This window comes from Rhinopithecus roxellana, chromosome 9, assembly GCF_007565055.1.
Source record: "Rhinopithecus roxellana isolate Shanxi Qingling chromosome 9, ASM756505v1, whole genome shotgun sequence".
Taxonomy (NCBI): Eukaryota; Metazoa; Chordata; class Mammalia; order Primates; family Cercopithecidae; genus Rhinopithecus; species Rhinopithecus roxellana.
The window spans coordinates 109,318,235-109,340,919 of record NC_044557.1 but is presented as its reverse complement, the minus strand read 5'-3'; the positions used below and the strand labels follow the sequence as shown (position 1 = coordinate 109,340,919).

Below are 22,685 nucleotides of genomic sequence, written 5' to 3'. Positions count from 1 at the left end.
GGGTCCTGAGGCTCATGCAGCTGCATCACCCCGCGGGGGCACGGGGGTGTGCTCCTCTCCGGCTTAGGCGTCTGCTGTGCTCAGGTTGTTCTGCATCCACACCACGTGGTTCCCCTGTCCTTTTTTTAAATTTTTTCTTTTTGAGATGGAGTCTTGCTCCGTCACCGGGCTGGAGTGCAGTGGCATAATCGCGGCTCACTGCAACCTCTGTCTCCCGGGTTCAAGTGATTCTCCCGCCTCAGCCTCCCGAGTAGCTGGGATTACAGGTATCTGCCACCAAGCTCAGCTAATTTTTGTATTTTTAGCAGAGACGGAGTTTCACCATGTTGGCCAGGCTGGTCCCGCTCTCTTGGCCTCGTGATCCACCTGCCTCAGCCTCTCTAAGTGCTGGGGTTACAGGCATGAGCCATCGCGCTAAGCCACCCTGCCCCGCCCTGCCTTTTTTTTTTTTTTTTTTTTTCTCGAGATGGAGTCTCGCTCTGTCACCCAGGCTGGAGTACAGTGGTGAGATCTTGGCTCACTGAGGCCTCCACCTCCTGGGTTCAAGTGATTCTCTCACCTCAGCTTCTGGAGTAGCTGGGATTACAGGCACCCACCACCACACCCGGCTAATTTTTGCATTTTTAGTAGAGACGGGGTTTCGCCCTGTTGGCCAGGCTAGTCTCGAACTTCTGACCTCAAGTGATCTGCCTGTCTAGGCCTCCCAAAGTGCTGGGATTACAGGCGTGAGCCAGCACGTCCAGCACCCCCATCCATTTTATCTCCACACTACACTCATCTTTCAAGTGGCAGCTGGAGGACATCCCATGCATGAGCCTTCCCTGATGACTGCAGCATACTCATCTCCCCCTCTCATTTCTGCATCCTACAATTACTGTCCAACCCACAAAATGCAACACTTCATTTCAGCGCCTGCTGACTTTGTCCTCTGTTGGTTGAACTCCCCCCATCATGATAGTCAACTCCCTAAATATGACTCACTTTTCTCTATTTCTCGCAACACCAGCACAGGGAACAAAGTCGATATATAAAGATTTTGCTGGCTGACTTATATTTGGCTGCCACAAATAGCCCCAGAGTCTGATTAGCAGAGATGATATGGAAGAAAGAACACAGCATCCAAAGACCTGGCGTTCTAGCCCTGGTCTCTGCAGGGACTCACTGCAGGACCCTCGGTGTCCTCTCCTATAAAATGCAGATAATTTCACCTGCACCTGGAGGGACTGCGGGCTCACCCGGGATGTAATGGGCTCTGTCAATGGTAAACTCTATGAGAAATACTGTCCTAGGAGTCATGTTTTCTCAGCATTTCTAAGTCACTCAAGTGCGGTTCTGGGGAAGACTCTGGGGGCGCTGAGAACTGCACTTCCAGGCTGCCTTTTGTTTTGTTTTGAGACAGAGTCTCGCTCTGTTGCCCAGGCTGGAGTGCAGTGGCTCGATCTTGGCTCACTGCAACCTCTACCTCCTGGGTTCAAGCGATTCTCCTGCCTCAGCCTCCTGCATGGCTGGGATCACAGGCACCTACCCCCATGCCCGCCTAATTCTTGTATTTCTAGTAGAGACAGGGTTTCACCATGTTGGCCAGGCTGGTCTCGAACCCCTGACCTCAGAAAAATCCACCTGCCTTGGCCTTCCAAAGTGCTGGGCTTATAGCTGTGAGCCACCATGCCCAGCCTCAGGCTGCCTTCTGTTAAGGGCTTCAGAACACCTATGCAGGGGGTCAGAAGGTACTGCAGAAGACTCAGAATTTGCTGATTCAGACAATGGGGGAAAAAGAATCAGCCTGTCCACTCTATCAGAGACTTGCCTGCCTCATCTTACCTCTGCCACGCTGCCCTAGGCCCAACTAGACAGGGAACCCTGAGAGGCCAGAGACAGGGCTGGGCAGAGCTGCTGGCTTGCAAGGGAGCCTTACCGTGGAGAGGTTCCTGTGTCCCTGCACGTGCTGGGTGATATTACCCCGGCCCACTCCCACATCCAGGTGGTTGAGCAGGGCCTTCAGCTGCTGCAGAGTGAGGCTGTCACCCTCACCATAGCGACGCATTAGATCCTGCAGGAAGGAGGCAGCGCTGATAGCTGGCGCACCTGGGGACGCGTGAGCCTCAGGGGTGGTTCTCCATAAGCCAAGCAGGGTCAGCAGGAGGCAGCTCTGGAAGGCCGGGTGCAGCAGCTTCATGGTGACTGAACAAGCCTGTGAGAGAAAAAGGCAGATAAAGCCGAGGCCTCTCCCTGTGTGCCGGCAACTGCGTCGGGCCCGTCTGCCACACACTAAACATGGTGAGGCTGACTATCCCTCAGTCTCTGCCTCTCTGCTCCTTCTTGAATTAGCCTTTGAGAAAAACCCTTCTTTTGAAGGGACAGAATAAAAACAAATAAAAAGGACAAACTAAACAGGTTTGATTAGATTGAAAAATTAAAAAAAAAAAAAAAAAAAAACAGCAATGTGGTGATTTTATTTATTTATTTATTTAGAGACAGAGTTTCACTCATTGCCCAGGCTGCAGTGTAGTGGCGCAATCTTAGCTCACTATAGCCTCCGCCTCCTGGGTTCAAGTGATTCTCAGGCCTCCCGAGTAGCTGGGATTACAGGCGTCCACCACCACACTCGGCTAATTTTTTTGTATTTTTAGTAGAGACAGGATTTCATCATGTTGACCAGGCTGGTCTCAAACTCGTGACCTCAGGTGATCCACCCACTTCAGCCTCCCAAAGTGCTGGAATTACAGGCGTGAGCCACTGTGCCCGGCCAGTTACGATTTTTTAGAAGTCCTTTTAGAGGTACTGAAATAACCATGAATTTAACATCCTTATATCTGGGGTCTGCTTCAAAATAAAGGAGGGGGTATGAGCACGGGGGTGTGGATGAGACATGATCAGGCATGAGCTGACATTCACTGGAATTACGAGACAGGTAGATGGGAATTCATCAGACTCTCTGTCTAGTTTTTTGTTTTTGTTTTAGATAGTCTTTCTGTTTCCCAGGCTAAAGTACAGTGGTGCGATCTCCGCTCACTGCAACCTCTGCCTCCCAGGTTCAGGCAATTCTCCTGCCTCAGCCTTCTGAGGACCTGGGATTACAGGCGTGTGCCATCACGCCTAGCTAATTTTTGTATTTTTAGTAGAGATGGGGTTTCACCATGTTGGTCCACTGGTCTCGAACTCCTGGGCTCAAGTAATCCACCCACCTTAGCCTCCCAAAGTGCTGGGATTATAGGCGTGAGCCACTGTGCCCGGCCCTGTCTACTTTTATATATGTTTGAAATCCTCTGAAATAAAGCTATTAAAAAATAAACATCAGCTGGGCGCTGTGGCTCACACCTGTAATCCCAACACTTTGGGAGGCTGAGGTGGGTGGATCACAAGGTCAGGAGTTCAAGACCAGCTTAGCCAACATGGTGAAACCCCATCTCTACTAAAAATACAAAAAATTAGCCAGGCATGGTGGTGCACATCTATAATCCCAGGAGGCTGAGGCAGGAGAATCACTTGAACCTGGGAGACTGAGGTTGCAGTGAGCCAAGATCGCACCATTGCACTCTAGCCTGGGTGACACAGCGAGACTCTGTCTCAAAATAAATAAATAAACAAACAAACACCATAACTAAAAGAGAACAATTACAGACTGGCAAAAATATATACCATGACATGACATAGTTTTATTTCTATACTGTATAAATTAGTAAACACATACAAAACACTCAGCCTCTCTATAGTATTGAGAACATAAATGTAAAACCTGGCTGCTTCCATTTTGCTACTTATTAATAGTAACATAGTTTTTTTGTTTTTTTTGTTTTTTGAGATGGAGTTTCACTCTTGTTGCCCAGGCTAGAGTGCAATGATGCCAACTCAGCTCACTGCAACCTCCGCCTCCCAGGTTCAAGCAATTCTCCTGCCTCAGCCTCCCGAGTAGCTGGGATTACAGGTGCCGGCCACCATACCCGGCTCATTTTGTATTTTTAGTAGAGACAGGGTTTTACCATATTGGTCAGGCTGGTCTCGAACTGCTGACCTCAGATGAGTCACCTGCCTCAAGGCTCCCAAAGTGCTGGGATTACAAGCATAAACCACCACGCCCAGCCAGATTTTTTTAAGATAAAACATTTCATATCAATGAGGCTAAACAATAGAATAAGATACCAGTGACTGGATAAACAATGGGACTCTTGAAAAGCTATGTGATAATAAAAATATATAAATCCCTCAATTAACAATTAAATAATTAATTTGCTCTAACAGACGTAATCCAAAAGCAAAAAGGCTATATGCAGAAAGTTGTGTTATGGGTCAAGTAAATCATATCAGTTTCACGGAATATTATGCAGCTATAAATGAGTCATGGCATAACGGCAAGTTAAAAAGCAGAGCAATTATTTGGCAGAGTTTAGAACTGAGAAAGAACAGAGACAAATGAGGCCGGGCACAGTGGCTCATGCTTGTAATCCCAACACTTCAGAAGGCCGAGGCGGGTGGATCATTTGAGCTCAGGAGTTCGAGACCAGCCTGGCCAACAGGGTGAAATCCCGTCTGTAGTAAAAATATGAAAATCAGCCAGGCACACACAATCCCAGCTACTCGGGAGGGTGAGGCAAGAGAGTTGCTTGAACCCAGGAGGCGGAGGCTGCAGTGAGCCGAGATAGTGCCACCGCACTCTAGCCCGGGTGACAGAGCAAGACTCCATATCAAAAAAAAAAAAAAAAAAGAAAGAGAAGAGAAAGAGAAAAAGAAAGAAAGAACAGACAAACGAAAGCTTAAAGTAAGATTGATGACGATTTTTCTTTTGTTAACCATCTCCCGTAGTATGGTTATAATTTCATTAGTGATCTAAACAAATTATCAAGAGGGGAAAATGAGTCTCCTTGCTCCAGACCAAGAAGCAGCCAATCACTGCAGCCATTTCTTCCCCAGGCACCCAGGGCTCAAGCACTAATCTCAGTACATCACACGCCCTGGGGCTTTGCTTACGACAGAGGAAGAGCAGCAGAGAGGCTGAGAGCAGGCTTGCCTGAATCCTGGCTCTGCCACTTACCAGCAGTGTGATCTTGGATAAATTATTTAACTCGAGTCAATATTCTAGAATCACTCAAAGCAGTGATGCAGCTTATCATGGCCTTCAGTGTCAGACAAACCTACCTTGAATTTCTACATAGTTGCTTATAAGTAACTACAGACAAGCAACCCGGTCTCCCTCTATCCTCAGCTTTTTCATCTATAAAATTGGTATCCACCTCATTATATTACTTTGAGGATCTAACAGCATAAGCTATGGCAAGGCCCTTGCCAAGCTTGCCTGAACCACATAGAAAGCACTCAATAAAATTTAGCTATAATAATTATAAGACTTATAATCAGCAGGGTTCCCAACTCTGACTCCCTCAGCCCAAACATTAGGCTGCTAATGCAACTGTCAGGAATATCCTGTGGCCAACTGAAGTATCTTAACCCCAGGCCCTGGGGCACACACATCACATAAGTCCCCTACTGTGATATTCCCAGGGACATTACATGCTTTAGGATCCACGTATGGGGCACGCACAGAATCTGGGGACATAAAATATCACTCTTCAGTGGAATATATACTTTGAGTCCACATGGATGGATTCGGCATCAGCCACAGTGACGGTTTGTAAAAGTGCTACTTTGAGATTCACAACTCTCAAATCTCCACCAAGAGACAAATGTTAAATTTTGGCGAGCAGGGTGGATCTTAGGCAAAAATGACTAAAAACCTGTTGTACAAAGAAAGCAGTTATCTATCGGAGCAGACTGTGAACTGTCGATGGCATGAGTTGTGCTGTCAAAACAAGGGGGAGGTCTGCCTGCATTTAGAAAAGAAAAGGCAAAGAGATGATGGACAGCAGCTAGCATTTACCAAGCGCAGACCTTGCTAAGCACTTGGCATTCCCCAGTTCCTTTAACAGAAGCTGGGAAACTTATACCATGCAACAGACAAGGACACTGGGGTTCAGAGATTAGGAAGCATGACCCACAGAAGCAAGCAGCAAAGCCAGAAGTTGAATTGCTTTGTAAATTGAAGCCTGGTCTGAATGACGTTAAATTCAATGCTTTCTTCACCACCGTACCCTCTGCACGGACATAAAAATACACATCCTGGAACCCACGGAGATCCACAAAGTCCTGCATGTCTCTGTGCAGGTCCTTCCTGATGTCTAACAGCCCCAACAAGCATCCAGATCTTGGCTTACAACGCCCTGCAATGCTATGAAGGGATAGCCCCGGGTAGCCTTTGGAGGACACACTGTGTCACAGTGCTCGTGCTCTGGGGCCACTTCAACAAGATAAACCAACAGATGTTCCCCCCTCAGCTGCATTTCTCAAACTTTTTTGCTGTAACTTCAAACCACTGAGCAAACAAACCCCAAAAGACTTCAGGTGTGGGAAACGCAGGGTGATTTCAGCAGCTTTACCTGGCTGGTATTCACCTAGAGGTGAGCATTTATGAAGCATTTACTTTTCCCAGACCCAGTGGCCCCTCGGCCCCTCAGGTGGCGGCTATGACAGCCTGGAGTGCTAGGGAAGAGGCACCTTCAGGTTGTACCATGAGAAGAACGAGCCCACAAGAGCACCTTCGCTTCTCCCAGGTGACCTTTTCTACACTGCAGCATAGCTGCTCTTTCCTCCAGGACATGTGATGCACTGGGCATTGACGCCCACAAGACAGCATCCGGGCTCAGGTCTAGACCTGTCTCCATGTGGTGTGCAGATTCACAAGCAGAGCCCTCCTGCCTGGCCAGCGCTTGAGATATGCACTCACCCACAAGGGTTGGAGAGGATCTAGGAGCTGCGAGTGACACTCAAGTCCACGTGACCCCGGCCTTTTGGCAGGCATGAAAGGGGAGTTTTCTGCTCTGGTGGAGTTTTGTTTTTTTCTTAACTACAAGTTATTCTTAGCAAGGTAAAGGTTTATAAAAAGTACTAGAGAGGAAAGGAAGAAGAGGGAACCACACACAGTGGCTGATGCTGCTGGGACGGGGAGGCCGGGCAGGGGTCCGCGTGCGTGGCCCCAGCTGCAGGAGGAAGCCCCATGCCAGGTTCCATTCCACATGTGGCCCCTGGAGAGCCACTCCAGTCCCCCCAGGGTGTTGGGTCAGCTGCCATCAAGTAAGGATAGACACCTTTCAGGGGCAGAAAGACAAGTGGGAAGGAGACAAAATGAAGTGTGCTGTGGCCTGGGAACGCCTCCAGGCCAGCTCTTCCTGCTGGAGAGAGGCTGGAATCTCTCTGCCTGAGTGTGCACTTGCCTCGGGGTCAAAGAAGTAAAATTATTTTAGTGCCCTCCTTCTGTGTCTAAGGTGCCAGACCCAACCCTGGGGGAGGTGGGAGGGAGACACAGAAGAAAGCAAGAAACACCTGTTCTGGAACCCTCCGTGGAAGCTCAGAAGTTGCCTTACCATCCGGAGGCCCATAATTGGAATTCCACCCACCATCGCCCTTCACTTGGTCCAGAAGTAGCTCTGCCTAGAAGCGGCGCTTCTGTCCTGCACGGACGCACCTGTGATGTTCAGCTTGCTGCATTCTTTTCTAAGCCCACCTCCCCTCTTGAGAGAAGCAAACATTCACTTCTGTGATGTTGGGTCTACAGGCTGGGCACAGATGTGAGAACAGGCAACAGAAACCAACAAGGCCTCGGAGCAGCCGGGCATCCACTGTCCCCTCCCTTTCCTGATAACTAACCCCCCCGCACCCGTGTTCCGCTGGCCAGGGAGCTCAACACTCCTGCTCTCAGATTCTGGGTGCAGAAACAAAACATGAAAACTAAGCTCAAATGCTCCAGAGACAAACGTGCCCAACTTAGACGATTTCCGAGGCCAAGAAGCTGTGTGTCTGCCCTCTGTCCGCTAGTGCCCACTGTGCTCCACCAAGCACAGGCTGTGTGGGTGCACAAGACATCGCCAGAGTGGGGCTCTTACACAGGGTCAGAGTCAGCTGCAGGCTCTAGGGTGGCAGTTGGTTTGAAGGCAGTCTAAACTGGGGTTTTATGAAGCACTTCACTTAAAATTATGAGAAGGCTGATGGTCTACACAAAGAAAGACCACAGGGATGCAGGAGTGGGTGAGGGAGTGGAGGGTCAGCCAAGTAGAAGCCAGGCTGATAGAAATTATGTTCCCCAGAGCTCTTGGTTCCACCACGGACTGGCCTCAGTGAATCATCCTAACACTTCCCCACAAACTGTCTTCTTAAAGGATGTAAAATGAGCCGTCTGGTTCTCACATATTCCTCAGGGACAGAGAAAGGGGTCTCTGAGGGACCCATGGTCCTGCCTGGCACATCACCCAGGCTTATGACTGTCCACAAGACAGTAACTACAAAGGCAGCTCCCACCACTCCCTTGGGGTTCTCTCCCAGGAAAACAGCTCATTTCTGCATCAGTCCTTCAAGCAGACTGTGCTTTCTCCACTCTCCCATCCCTGCGCCACTCTAGGGCTGTGACCGCTGAGCCTGATAGGAATGTATCTCCAGCTAGCAGATACCCACTAGCAGATAACCATGGCTCAAGGCTAGCTCTCCGTGACTCACACAATAGCAAAAGGCCAGGGGTGAGCCAAGAGCCATCTGGAGCCCAGGCATAAGGAAAAACCCTGACAAGTTGCAGATAAAGGACAAAGCCAGGCCTCAGGGTGGAAGGCGGAGGTCTTAAGGAATTAAAAAAAAAAATCAAGGACTACTTGTCTTGAGGACTGTGGGTGCTAGTGGCCTGGGAAGTGCTGCCTGGCAATGGAAGGCTCACAGACGTGAATCTGAAGCCCAATTTTCGGAGGGACTACAAGTGATGTATTATTACAATGAACCCATATTCTTTTTTTTGTGGGGGACGGAGTCTCGCTCTGTGCCCCAGGCTGGAGTGTAGTGGCGCAATCTCGGCTCACTGCAAGCTCCGCCTCCCAGGTTCACGCCTCAGCCTCCTGAGTAGCTGGACTACAGGCGCCCGCCACCACTCCCGGCTAATTTTTTGTATTTTTTAGTAGAGACGGGGTTTCACCGTGTTAGCCAGGATGGTCTCGATCTCCTGACCTCGTGATCCGCCCGCCTCGGCCTCCCAAAGTGCTGGGATTACAGGCGTGAGCCACCGCGCCTGGCCAATGAACCCATATTCTTAGTTTGAAAAGAAGACAACAGGCTGGGCGCGGTGGCTCACACCTATAATCCCAGCACTTTGGGAGGCCAAGGCAGGCAGATCACAAGGTCAGGAGATCGAGACCATCCTGGCGAACACTGTGAAACCCTGTCTCTACTAAAAATACAAAAAAATTAGCCAGGGGTGGTGGCGGACGCCTGTAGTCCCAGCTACACGGGAGGCTGAGGCAGGAGAATGGCAAGAACCCCACGGGCAGAGCTTGCAGTGAGCTGAGATTGCACCACTGCACTCCAGCCTGGGCAAAGCAACAGAGCGAGACTCCGTCTCAAAAAAAGAAAAAAAAAGAAAAGAAGAGAATAAACTTGCAGAGTTTAATGAGTATATACAAGAAAGCATATTGCAACACTAACTACTTAAGATGAAAACATGAAATGGGAGTGTAATTTTCCTACACCTGATAATTAACAAAATGAGTAAAACTTTTAAAAGAAAAAAAAAAATTCACCAATGCAACCAAACAAGAAAACAGATCTAATCAGATATATATTAACTTCAAAACCAGAGACAAGGAAAAAATGAGGGAGGCACCACGCACGGCTCATGTTCTATTCCTGGCCCAACACTGACAAACCAAATGAATGACAAGAGCAGATCCAGAATTCTCACTCACATCCCCAAGTGTGGCAAGAGGAAGTCTTTTTCCTCTTCAGTTGAGGAGTAGGAGGAAAAGCCACTGGGGAAGAGCAAAAAAAAAAAAACAGTGCACCTGGACCAAAAACAATGGGCCGACTCCCATGGAAGGAAATAAGGGCTCCCAGGCCACATTCTGAATTGAGGACATGATCCAATTCCAAATTCCAGTTAGTATTCCTTCTCTCTCTTTTTTTTTTTTTTGAGATGAGTCTTGCTCTGTTGCCCAGGCTGGAGTGCAATAGCACGATCTCGGCTCACTGCAACCTCCGCCTCCCAGATTCAAGTGATTTCTCCTGCCTCGGCCTCCTGAGTAGCTGGAATTACATGCATGCACCACCACACCCAGTTAATTTCTGTATTTTTAGTAGAGACGGGCTTTCACCATGTTAGCTAAGCTGGTCTCAAACTCCTGACCTCAGGTGATCCACCTGTCTCGGCCTCCCAAAGTGCTGGGATTACAGGCGTAAAACCACCATGCCCGGCCAAGTGTATCTTCTCTTCTAACAGAAAAGAATACCACTCTCAGGGAAGTGAGCTGAGCCACACTGCAGGAACTACATCCCTGAATAGAGGACAGACCCACCTCACCACACAGTTAGCATTCCTTCAGGCTACAGTAAACAGGTCATAAATACCTAGCCCTTAGCACTCCTGGAGCTGAGAGGAGGGGACAAACCTGGAGAGGAAAGTTGCTTTCTTATTTTAGAGCCAACAGAACATGTGAGCAGAACTGCAGTCACATGAGGAAGAGGAAAAGAAACAGCAGGCAAAGCAAGCCACAGACAGGTAAACCACAACTCCAGAGAAAGCTGTTCCTCACCACTGCTCCACACCAAGGAATAACCTCATTAGAACATCAATTCCACGAGACAAGAGCCCAAAGATGAGATTATAACCAATATGAGACCAGAAGAGGATGCAGGCTTACTAAAAAAGAGGAATAAAACCTCACTGAAGAACTAATACATTATGACAAATACAGAACAAAATTCTGCCGGTCATTTAACCCATTTATGCCTGAGGTTGCAATTTTTTGAATTTTTGCAATCAGACCTTGGTGATGACCTTGAGCAGGATATAAATTAACTCCCATATGCTTGCTGTTCAAAAAATGGAACACTAGGCATAAATGGCTCAAGGGAAGTTTGAGATAATCACAGTACATGCAGATGGACAAGACAAATTAAAGCAAAAACAGAAGACAAAGAGACTAACGAAAGGATAACTCGTGTTCCCAGAGAGGGGAACCCAAGAATGAAATGGAAGATGTGTTCTAAGATAAAACACAAGATTTTCCTGGTTGGGCGCAGTGGCTCACTTGAGGTCAGGAGTTCCAGACCAGCCTGGACAATATGGTGAAATCCCAACTCCACTAAAAATATAAAAATTAGTCAGGTGTGGTGGCTCACATCTGTAGTCCCAGCTACTTGGGAGGCTGAGGCAGAGAACTGCTTGAACCCGGGAGGCGAAGGTTGCAGTGAGCAGAGATTGTGCCACTGCACCCCAGCCTGGGCGACACAGAGACTCCATCTCAAAACAACAACAACAACAACAACAAAACAAGATTTTCCTGAAATTAAAGGAAAAACAGAATCTGAAGACTGAAATAACGCACTGTATTCCGCCAATGTTCAATACTGAAACATTACAGTGTTTTTTAGGCATCTGGAAGAAACTCTTTTTCCCCCCAGAAGGGGTTACTATAAAAATTGAGGCCGGGCACAGTGGTTCACGCCTGTAATCCCCACATTTTGGGAGGCCGAGGGAAGTAGATAACATGGTCAGGAGATGGAGACCACCCTGGCCAACATGGTGAAACCCATCTCTATTAAAAAAAAAAAAAAAAAAACACTAGCCGGGTGTGGTGGCTGGCGTACACCTGTAGTCCCAGCTACTCAGGAGGCTGAGGCAGGGGAATCACTTGAACCCGGGAGGCAAAGGTTGCAGTGAGCCAAGATCGCACCACTGACTCCAGGCTGGCGACAGAGCGAAACTGTCTCAAAAAAAAAAAAAAAGAAAGAAAGAAAAAAAAGAAAATTGAGAAACATACTAAAACGTCTTTTAAACAGGAAAAAATCCAACTGCCTTCTTCTTCCCCATAGCACCATTCAGTGTCAGAAGAGAATGCAAGAATGCCAGAAAGTCTCCACAATTCAGAGCAAAAGAAACTATAAGCCAAGAATATTATCCCCAGCCAACACATCGCACAATTAGGTAAAGACAATAGGCAGAAATTCTTGGGCATAAAAGAACTCAGAAAATATAGTCCCCTTCCTGGGGGGAAATATGACTTAACAATGAAATGCATGTAATTAATACAGAAACGGAAATACGGAGAGCTCAGGAATGCAGAAAGCATGGTAACAGGACTGATGGTGAGCATTAATACCCTTCCGATAAGAAATAATAAAATATCATTACAGGGCTGGGCGCAGTGGTTCACGCCTGTAATCCCAGCACTTTGGGAGGCTGAGGCGGGTGGATTACAAGGTCAAGAGATAGAGACAATCCTGACCAACATGATGAAACCCCGTTTCTACTAAAAATACAAAAATTAGCTGGGCACAGTGGTGTATGCCTGTAGTCCCAGCTGCTCGGGAGGCTGAGGCAGGAGAATCGCTTGAACCCGGGAGACGGAGGTTGCAGTGAGCCAAGATCGCGCCACTACACTTCAGCCTGGCGACAGAGCGAGACTCTGTCTCAAAAAACAAACAAACAAACAAAAACCCTTCAGGTAAGAAATAATAAAAAATCATTACAGGGCTGGGGGTGGTGGCCCACATCTGTAACCCCAGCACTATAGGAGGCCAAGGCAGGTGGACTGCTTGAGCTCAAGAGTTCAAGACCTGCCTAGGCAACATGGTGAAACCCTGTCTCTACAAAAAATGCAAAAATTAGCCAGGTGTGGTGATGCATGCCTGTAATCCCAGCTACTAAGGAGGCCTGAGGTGGGAGGTCTGCTTGAGCCCAGGAGTTTAAGGCTGCAATGAGCTACTGTGCCACTGCACTCTAGCCTGGGAAAAAGAAAAGATCTTGTCTCAAAATAACATAAATCAATTTAAAAAAACACATTTGGCTACAGAAACTGCCAAATGTTTTACAAATGCTTGATTAATACACTCTGGAGGCCGGGCGCGGTGGCTCAAGCCTGTAATACCAGCACTTTGGGAGGCCGAGACGGGCGGATCATGAGGTCAGGAGATTGAGACCATCCTGGCTAACACGGTGAAACCCCGTCTCTACTAAAAAATACAAAAAACTAGCCGGGCGAGGTGGCAGGCGCTTGTAGTCCCAGCTACTCGGGAGGCTGAGGCAGGAGAATGGCGTAAACCCAGGAGGCGGAGCTTGCAGTGAGCTGAGATCCGGCCACTGCACTCCAGCCTGGGCGACAGAGCGAGACTCCGTCTCAAAAAAAAAAAAAAAAAAAAATACACTCTGGATATTCATGGTCAAACTAACAATGATACAGTCATCTGTGTAAGTCCCAGTTTACGAAATCAGAAAACCAATCATCTGCCAGCTTGGCCATCAAGTGAATACTGCCCTACAGGCTTCTCTGGGGTAGAAAGAGCTTTGAGAAAAACCATCCAGCCCATGGCCCTCTCCACTCACCCAAGGAACATCATGTGAGAAGCCACTCTCCAGACAAGCTGACCTAGGCTGACACCTTCACTCAAGCAAACAGCAAATCTCACAGTTGAAAAACCAACCCTGGCTTGGCCCTGCCCTAAAAGGATGCATTCTCCTCTTCCAGCTCCTGCTCCCAGGACCTTCGCCTCAAGCCTTGGCACAGTCGAAGCCCACCCAGGGTGGGAAACTTCCAGACAGTGCAGGAGGGCAGCCAGCAGAGCCCACTCACTCTCCTTGTGAAACCTCGCGCTGCTGGGAGGGGCAGGATGGGAAAACTAAGAAAAATAATAATAAAAACTCTGGTGACCCAGAAGCAGGGAACAAAATTAGAACCTTGAGCCTGCTGTTCACCAACTAATATTTACTGAGCCCCCATTGTGTGTGCCAGCGCCTGTGGGAGGAGGTTATGAGGCAGAGACGGGTGGTCAGGGCCCCAGGCAGCCGGCACAGACAAACAGGGAATGGCTTATTTAGCCCCACACTGAGCACAGAGTGAGTGTAATGACAGCCAGGCCCAGGCGCTGGAGCCAGGAGGAGGGAGGGAGGGAGGGAGCACATTTGCCAGGCTTGCTGCAGCCCAGCTGGAGCTGGAGCAAAGGGGACTTCCCAAAGCAACTGAGTCAGATGGGCAGGGACCTGGGAAGAGCCCACAGTGGCCAGCCGGTGTTTTCCCCACCCAAGGTCAGGGTCAGAGTCACCTCACTTCTCATCATTCACCCAACACTTCCCAGACAGTTGCAAAATTCTCCCTGTCGTCCAAGTTCACTCCCGTTTGTCAGACCATGGGGCCAGGCATGTGGCTTAGGAAACGCGGTACTCACATCCATCACTTATGTCACCCCCATGAAGCAGAACTTCCCGGCTTGTTATTCAGGATCAGATAAATCAATAGAAAGTATGATCTAGTGGCCAAATCACTGGACGACACGACGTGCCACACGCCCTGGGTTCAACTTTGGGGCCTGCCAGGAACTTCACAAGTGTGTCTGGCACAATTAAACTGTGAAAGCACCGAGCTCACAGAGGCACTCTGATCAAGACAGAGCTTAAAGGCTGCTTGGCACAGCACTGAGGCCAGCACCTTCCTAGTTCCCTATATTCTGGGTTCTTAGGACAACCCCTTTACTTAGTCCTGAATTCTGCTTCTGTTCAATTACCTCCCTATCGAAGAAGTCGTCTTGGATCACTTTTCCAGCACTTTTCTCTGGCTCTTATGGACTCCTCATTACCTTGTCTCCCAGGGAGCCTCCCCAGCTAGATTTGTATTCCTTGAAGATAACTTCCTGAAACGTTATCCTTCCCTCCTGTTTCTTCTATGTCCTCCTCTCCTCCCTACATGCAGCACAGTGCCTGGGACAGTGCTGGGCACATAATGGGCTAGAGGCAGAGAAGCTTTGCCTCCCTCCTAACTGAAATCTGCCTGCGTCGCCCCTGCAGCCTGATAAAGAATAGGGAGCTCTTGCCGGGCGTGGTGGCTCACACCTGTAATCCCAGCACTTTGGGAGGTCGAGGCAGACGGATCACGAGGTCAGGAGTTCAAGACTACCCTGGCCAAAATGGTGAAACCCCCGTCTCTACTAAAAATACAAAAATTAGCAGGGCATGGTGGCAGGTACCTTTAATCCCAGCTACTCGGGAGGCTGAAGCAGAGAATTGCTTGAACCCAGGAGGCGGAAATTGCAGTGAGCCGAGATCGCGCCACTGCACTCCACCCTGGGCAACAGAGCAAGACTCTATCTCAGAAAAAAAAAAAAAAAACAGGGAGCTCAGAACCATTTTCCAAAGACATTCTATCCTCCTGGGCCCACAGACCAACTTTAACCCAGATTATCTGAGGTCAGGTGTCAGGACCAGATAAAAAAAAAAAAGTATACTAGTGTGAAAAAGGAAGGAAACATGGAGTTGTTCCGTTCACCACATACATGGGAATCTACAAGGTGATACTGTAGACATTAGACCTCAAGGGAATGGGTACTGTTCAAAAAAGGAATAACCCACAAATGTTACCATGGCAAAACCGGAGGCATCTGCAGTGTTCCCTACCGTGCTGTCGGCATTGCCGTAAACAAACAAGGGCAAGATTCTGGCCAAGAGAATGAATGTGCGTATTGAGCACAGTGAGCGCTCTAAGAGCCAAGACTGCTTCCTGGAACGCGTGCAGGAAAATGACCAGAAACACAAGGAAGCCCGAGAGAAAAGTACCTGGGTTCAACTGAAGGGCCAGCCTGCCCCACCTGGAGGAGGACACTGTGAAGACCAAGGGTACAGGCCTGAGCTGCTGGAACCTCTTCCCTGTGAATTCACGGCATTACAGGTGTAAAAACCAAAAGACCTCTGGACTGTAAAAAGAAAGCAAAGTAGTAAAATAAATACTAACAAATGCTAACTCCAACTCTCTGGCAGCAATACACTGGGCAAAACGTGCCTCCAAGGGCCTCTCACAAGAAGCCTGTGTACGCCCTACCTCTCAAAATGGGTGAAGTCCCCCTGAGCCCCTCACCTCACCACGCCGGGGAGGGGAGGTGGGCCCTTGGCAGACCTTTAGCCTTTGTGTTCTGCTCACATCTATCCGCTGGCCCATGACAAGCACCTGTGCAGCAGTAGCGAGGTATGCTTGGATGGACAGCAAGTGTCCCCAGAAGCCAAGCTCCAGTGGCGACCCGACTGCTGGGCCTGCAGCCAAGACCACCTGCCCCCAGCCTACCCCACCTCCCTCGGGGCCTCCTGTACCACCACCTCCCCCTGACGACCTCCTAGCCCTCAAGCCCACTCAAGCCCACTCAAGCCCAACTCCTCCTCAAAGATCCCGCCCATGCCAGTCTGCAGCTGAGATGCAGAGTCGTGTGTGGTAATTTCTGCAGGAAAGGGGTTCTCAAAGTGTGGTTGCTGGAACAGCAGCATCACTAACACCTGGGAACTTGCTGGAAGTGCAAACTCTTAGCACTCCCGCCACAACCCACTAAATCACTCTGGGGTTGGACCAGCAACTTGGGTTTGACGAAGTGCTCAGGTGATCATGATGCACACTGAAGTCGGAGGGCCACCAGTCTCAGAGGCAGAGCCAGAGCTTTTTCATTCCATCTCCAGATCTCTTAACCAAAGCAGGTAAGAAGAGCTGCTGCTCAGCGCTGGCCCTTTCCCGCCCAGCCCCTGCGTCGTCACTGCTCAAGAGGGCACGACCAGGGCGCCAGCAGGAAAGGCAGGGGCTGCATCTTGGACTTTTGATTTCTCAGTATCTATAAATACTTACCAACAGATTAATAAAAAAGCCCTATTCTCATGAGAAAGAGGGTTACTGAAAGAAAGAAAGGAAAAGCCCATATTTCCAAATTGGGTGAGAAAGGTAGACGAGTGAATCATAATTCCTCCATTTTCCCTCGGGCTGTCCAAACCTCCCACACAACACATTCTTCTGGCTCAAGGTCACTGGCAGCCACCAACCCATTACTGAAGTTAAGGCCTTCCCACATCCTCTGCTTTCTCCCTGTGGGGCTCACCACGAACCCAGAGCATCTCCCTTAGATTCCAGGCTCCTGAAGAGAAAGAAACACTCCAGCCCCTGCTGTTCCCTCCTGGCCACACAGTCCAACCCCCTCTCCAGAACCTCCTGCCCCTACTTCATCACTGCCCCTCCCCACCCAAAGCACAACCTCCCAATACTCCCCTCCCTCCAGCAATGTACTATAGCCCTTTTGCCTGGGAGTCAGGGGTCTCTCCAACTGGGGTCCTGCCCACTGTCACCCTCACCTGCCACTGCTCTCTTGCCTGGGCCCTAGGCTGCATCTGAAATGTTCTACCCCTCCATCCCTGCATGTTTCTATCTCCACACCCCTTCCTGCCACAGGACTAGGAAGTCCCATTCATGTCAGTGGTTTGCACGCGCCCCATGCACTCTCTCCACGAGGTGTGAAGGGCCTGGACGAAGAAAACAAGGCATACTGCAGGACAGAGCACCACCTCAGATCCACCCCAATCCTCCAGCACCAGTCCCATCCCCCAGCACCAGTTCCATCCCCATCCAGGAAACATTCTCACCTCCTGCTTAGTTTCGAGGTCATACGGTTCTAGAAGGACAGGCCTTATATTTTAGGTTGTTTCCTAAGAGTCCTGCAGGATTGGTAGGACCTTAATAAGCACCTGCTGCTTAAATGTGTACATGCACACACTCACCATGCAAACGCACACATAAACAGAGAGACACATCCTCAGCCCCGTGCCCAGACATGACACAGCGGCTAAGATAAGGACTTCAATGCAGATGCATTATTTGAGTCCAGAAGTCAAGGGCAGGAGCCTACAGGTGTCTTCTTCTTCTTCTTCTTCTTTTTTTTTTTTTTTTTTTGAGACGGAGTCTTGCTCTGCCGCCCAGGCTGGAGTGCAGTGGCCGGCTCTCAGCTCACTGCAAGCTCCGCCTCCCGGGTTCACGCCATTCTCCTGTCTCAGCCTCCCGAGTAGCTGGGACTACAGGCGCCCGCCTCGTCGCCCGGCTAGTTTTTTGTATTTTTTAGTAGAGACGGGGTTTCACCGTATTAGCCAGGATGGTCTCGATCTCCTGACCTCATGATCCGCCCGTCTTGGCCTCCCAAAGTGCTGGGATTACAGGCTTGAGCCACCGCGCCCAGCCTCTTCTTTATTTTTTTGAGAAGGAGTTTTGCTCCAGTTGCCCAGGCTGAAGTGCAATGGCATGATCTCAGCTCACTGCAACCTCCGCCTCCCAGGTTCAAGTGATTCTCCTGCCTCAGCCTCCCAAGTAGCTGGGATTACAGGTATATGCCACCACACCCGGCTAAATTTTTTATTTTTAGTAGAGGCGGTGTTTCTCCATGTTGGTCAAGCTGGTCTCAAACTCCTGACCTCAGGTGATCCGCCCACCTCGGCCTCCCAAAGTGCTGGGATTACAGGTGTGAGCCAAGGCGCATGGCTACAGGTGTCTTCTTAAAGCTCCCTGTCAGAGATGCAAAGGAAGCAGGAGGAGACTCGCCCAAGACTCTGTAGAGAGGCTGCCTAGAGCACACGCACAGATGGGTTCCAGGACAGAGGCTTCTGGCTCATATCACACCCAGCTCTCACTTAGGGCCAGACGATCCAACAGCCGCTCACACAAGGCCTCCTATCCTCAGGTTTAAAAACCTCAAGGCCGGGCGCGGTGGCTCACGCCTGTAATCCCAGCATTTTGGGAGGCCGAGACGGGCGGATCACAAGGTCAGGAGATCGAGACTATGGTGAAACCCTGTCTCTACTAAAAATACAAAAAATTAGCCGGGCGTGGTGGCAGGCACCTGTAGTCCCAGCTACTCAGGAGGCTGAGGCAGGAGAATGGTGTGAACCCGGGAGGTAGAGCTCGCAGTAAGCCGAGATCGCGCCACTGCACTCCAGCCTTGGGGACTGAACGAGACTCCGTCTCAAAAAATAAAATAAAATAAAAATAAAAACCTCAAGGCAGTGGGGATAGTGGCACTTTCCAGATAATATGGCACAAAAGAAGTGACTTCCCTGATAACATAACCACTTATGTACTTCCACTTGCCCTTTCGCTCCTCCACGTCCTGCAAACTACCTGCCTGCCTATTAACAAGGGATCAAAATTCTAACCAGACTTAAAGGCTTACCCTTTCCAGCTAACACCAACCCCAGGGAGCAATTGGATCACCACCAAGAAAGGGTTTCTGCTTTTAGCTTGCAACTCGGACAGGCTCCTGTCTGGGTGACTTTCAACCCCGAGGACGTCTTATGGCAGCCGCTATTTGCAGTAACAAAAAACCAGGGCCAACCCAAAAGCCCATCAGCAAGAGAGGGGAGGAGTGAACTGCAATACGACTTCAACACCAACTGGACATGCCAAGTTTTTAGTAACTACTGGCTTTTTTTTTTTTTTTTTTTTTTTTTAAGACAAGGTCTCACTCTGTTACCTAAGCTGGAGTGCAATGCCATGATCACAGCTCACTGTAGCCTTGACCTCCCGGACCCAAGTGATCCTCCCACCTCAGCCTCACGAGCAGCTAGGACCAGACGTTCACAACACCATACCTGGCTAATTTTTTTATTGTTTTGTAGAGACAGGGTCTCACCCTGTTGCCCAGCCTGGTCTTGAACTCCTTGGCTCAGAGATCCTCCCGCCCCAGCCTGCCAAAGTGCTGGGATCACAAAAGTGAGCCACCACAATCGGCCAACAATAGCCTTTTGAATGCTGCTCATTCTTCAAGGCTCCCTCCAGGAAAATCTGGAAAGACTCTCTGCATCTGAAGACACTGCACTGTAAACTCCCTGAGGACAAGAGCTCATGCAAGTCTTCCTTGCAAAGTGGATGGAGTACAAGGAATTTGAGTGGAGGAAATATTGAAATAAAATAAAATCTCTTACCTGGGCTTCCAGCTTCCTCTCAGCACCTAGCTCTGTTCTGTCAGAGTCTCCCACTCCCCTCTTTTAAGTTTAACATATGCACATATCAAGTGCCCAAATCGTAAGTTTACAGCTTAATCAAAGATTCATCTGGGCTGGGCACGGTGGCTCACGCCTGTAATCCCAGCACTTTAGGAGGCCGAGGCCGGTGGATCACCTGAGGTGAGACCAGCCTAGATAACATGGAGAAACCCCGTCTCTACTAAAAATACAAAAATTAGCCGAGTGTGGTGGCACATGCCTGTAATCCCAGCTACTTGGGAGGCTGAGGCAGGAGAATCCCTTGAACCCGGGAGGCAGAGGTTGCAGTGAGCCGAGATCATGCCATCGCACTCCAGCCTAGGCAACAGAGCAAAACTCCATTTCAAAAAAAAAAAAAAAAAAAAGTCATCCTTCTAAAGTACAAATTGGTCAGGTGCGGTGGCTCACGCCTGTAATCCCAGCACTTTGGGAGGCTGAGGCAGGCGGATCACCTGAGGTCAGGAGTTCGGGACAAGCCTGGCCAACATATAGTGAAACCCCATCTCTACCAAAAAAATACAAAAAATTAGCCGGGCGTAGTGACGCACACCTTGTCCCAGCTACTTGGGAAGCTAAGGCAGGAGAATTGCATTAATCCAGGAGACAGAGGTTGCAGTCAGCCGAGATTGAGCCACTGCACTCCAGCCTAGGTGAGAATGAGACTGTCTCTCAAAAAAATAAAATAGGCCAGGCATGGTGGCTCAAGCCTGTAATCCCAGCACTTTGGGAGGCCAAGACGGGCGGATCACGAGGTCAGGAGATCGAGACCATCCTGGCTAACACAGTGAAACCCCGTCTGTATTAAAAATACAAAAAATAAATAAATAAATAAAACTAGCCGGGCAAGGTGGCGGGCGCCTGTAGTCCCAGCTATTCCGGAGGCTGAGACAGGAGAATGGCAAAAACCCGGGAGGCGGAGCTTGCAGGGAGCTGAGATCCGGCCACTGCACTCCAGCCTGGGTGACAGAGCGAGACTCCGTCTCAAAAAAATAAAATAAAATAAAGTACAAATTGATCACATCACTTTCCTTGCTTCAATCCCTCCAATGTCTTCCCAGTATATGAAGAATAAAATCTTTTTTATTCTAATTTCTTTTTTAACTTTTTTCAAGACGGGGGTCTCACTATGTTGCCCAGGCTGCTCTTGAACTCCTGGCCTCAAACAATCCCCCTACCTCATCCTCCCAAAGTGCTAGGATTATGGGTGTGAGCCACCACACCCAGCCCACATGGAATAAAATCTAAACACCTCTTCCTGGTCTATAAACCACTGTGTCAACTGGCCTTTGCCCATCCTGTTGACCATATATATATATATATATATTTTTTTTTTTTTTTTGAGACAGAGTCTCGCTCTGTCGCGCAGGCTAGAGTGCAGTGGCCGGATCTCAGCTCACTGCAAGCTCCGCCTCCTGGGTTCACGCCATTCTCCTGCCTCAGCCTCCCGAGTAGCTGGGACTACAGGTGCCGCCACCTCACCCGGCTAGTTTTTTGTATTTTTTAGTAGAGATGGGGTTTCACCGTGTTAGCCAGGATGGTCTCGATCTCCTGACCTTTTGATCCACTCGTCTCGGCCTCCCAAAGTGCTGGGATTACAGGCTTGAGCCACCGCGCCCGGCCTGCTGACCATATAACTGGCTCATCTCACTCACTGGGCTCCAGTCACCCAAGCTCTTTTTCCCGTCCCTTTAACATATGAAGCTCATTCTGACCTCAGAGCCTTTGCACCTGCTGTTCCCTCTGCCTAGAATGCTCTTCCCCTAAATCATCCTAACAGGTCTCAGTTCAAGTGTCACCTCTTCAATGTGGACAAAAAAGCCCACTCCCAGGCACTGAGAACCCTAATGCCCATCAGTCTTTTTTCATTATCCATCTCCTCCTAACCAAACTGTCAGCTCCAGGAGGGTAGAGACTGGAGGGCCGGGTAGTACCTGGTGTCCATCCCCAAACAACACCCACTGAAAGCATGTTATTTTCCCACTGCCCATTCATGAAATGCCACACATTTCAGTTTTACTGTTCCTTGGTCTTTATGCTTGGGTGAAGTACAGGCAACCTTGGGGAGAGGGCAGGGACCCCCCCCCCCCCACCGCCCCCCGTCTCCTGCAGTTGTTTCAGTAGAACAGAACTGAAGACCCTGGAGAGCCAGAGAAGCTGGCCTGGAATAGAGACGTAAAACATAAGGTGGAGTTTTTTTTTTGGAGACAAGAGTCTCACTCTGTTGCCCAGGCTAGAATGCAGTGGCACGATCTTGGCTCACTGCAATCTCCGCCTCCTGGGTTCAAGCAATTCTACTGCTCAGCCTCCCGAATAGCTGGGACACCTGCTACCACACTGGGCTAATTTTTGTATTTTTAGTAGAGAAGGGGTTTCACCTTGTTGGTGAGGCTGGTCTCAAACTCCTGACCTCAGGTGATCCACCCGCCTCGGCCTCCCAAAGTGCTGGGATTACAGGTGTGAGCCACCGCGCCTGACCAAGATTTTTTTTTTTTTTTTTTTTTTTTTTTGAGACAGTCTTACTCTGTTGCCGAGGCTAGAGTGCAGTGGTACAATCTCGGCTCACTGCAACCTCTGCCTCCCAGGTTCAAGAGATCCTTCCACCTCAGCCTGCCGAGTAGCTGAATTACAAGCGCCCACCACCACACCTGGCTAATTTTTGTATTTTTTGTAGAGACAGGGTTTAGCCATGTTGGTCAGGCTGGTCTCGAACTCCTGACCTCAAGTGATCTGTCGACCTTAGCCTCTCAAAGTGCTGGGATTACAGGCATCAGCCACTGCGCCTGCCAGTGTTTTTTGTTTTTTTTTTTTAAACATAAAGTGAGGTGGGGCAGGAGACACAAAGGCA

General features: G+C 49.4%; 1 protein-coding gene across 2 annotated transcripts in view; it reads right to left on the bottom strand.

Moving 5' to 3' along the window:
- Nucleotides 1–22,685, bottom strand: part of SLC39A14 (solute carrier family 39 member 14) — a 53,792-nt gene that overhangs the window by 16,456 nt on the left and 14,651 nt on the right. For both annotated transcript variants that reach the window (XM_010365368.2, XM_010365367.2), the window contains exon 2: nucleotides 1,916–2,191. In XM_010365368.2, coding sequence (XP_010363670.2) covers nucleotides 1,916–2,176 — 261 coding nt within the window. In that variant the 5' untranslated portion in view covers nucleotides 2,177–2,191. The remainder of the gene's footprint in view (nucleotides 1–1,915; nucleotides 2,192–22,685) is intronic.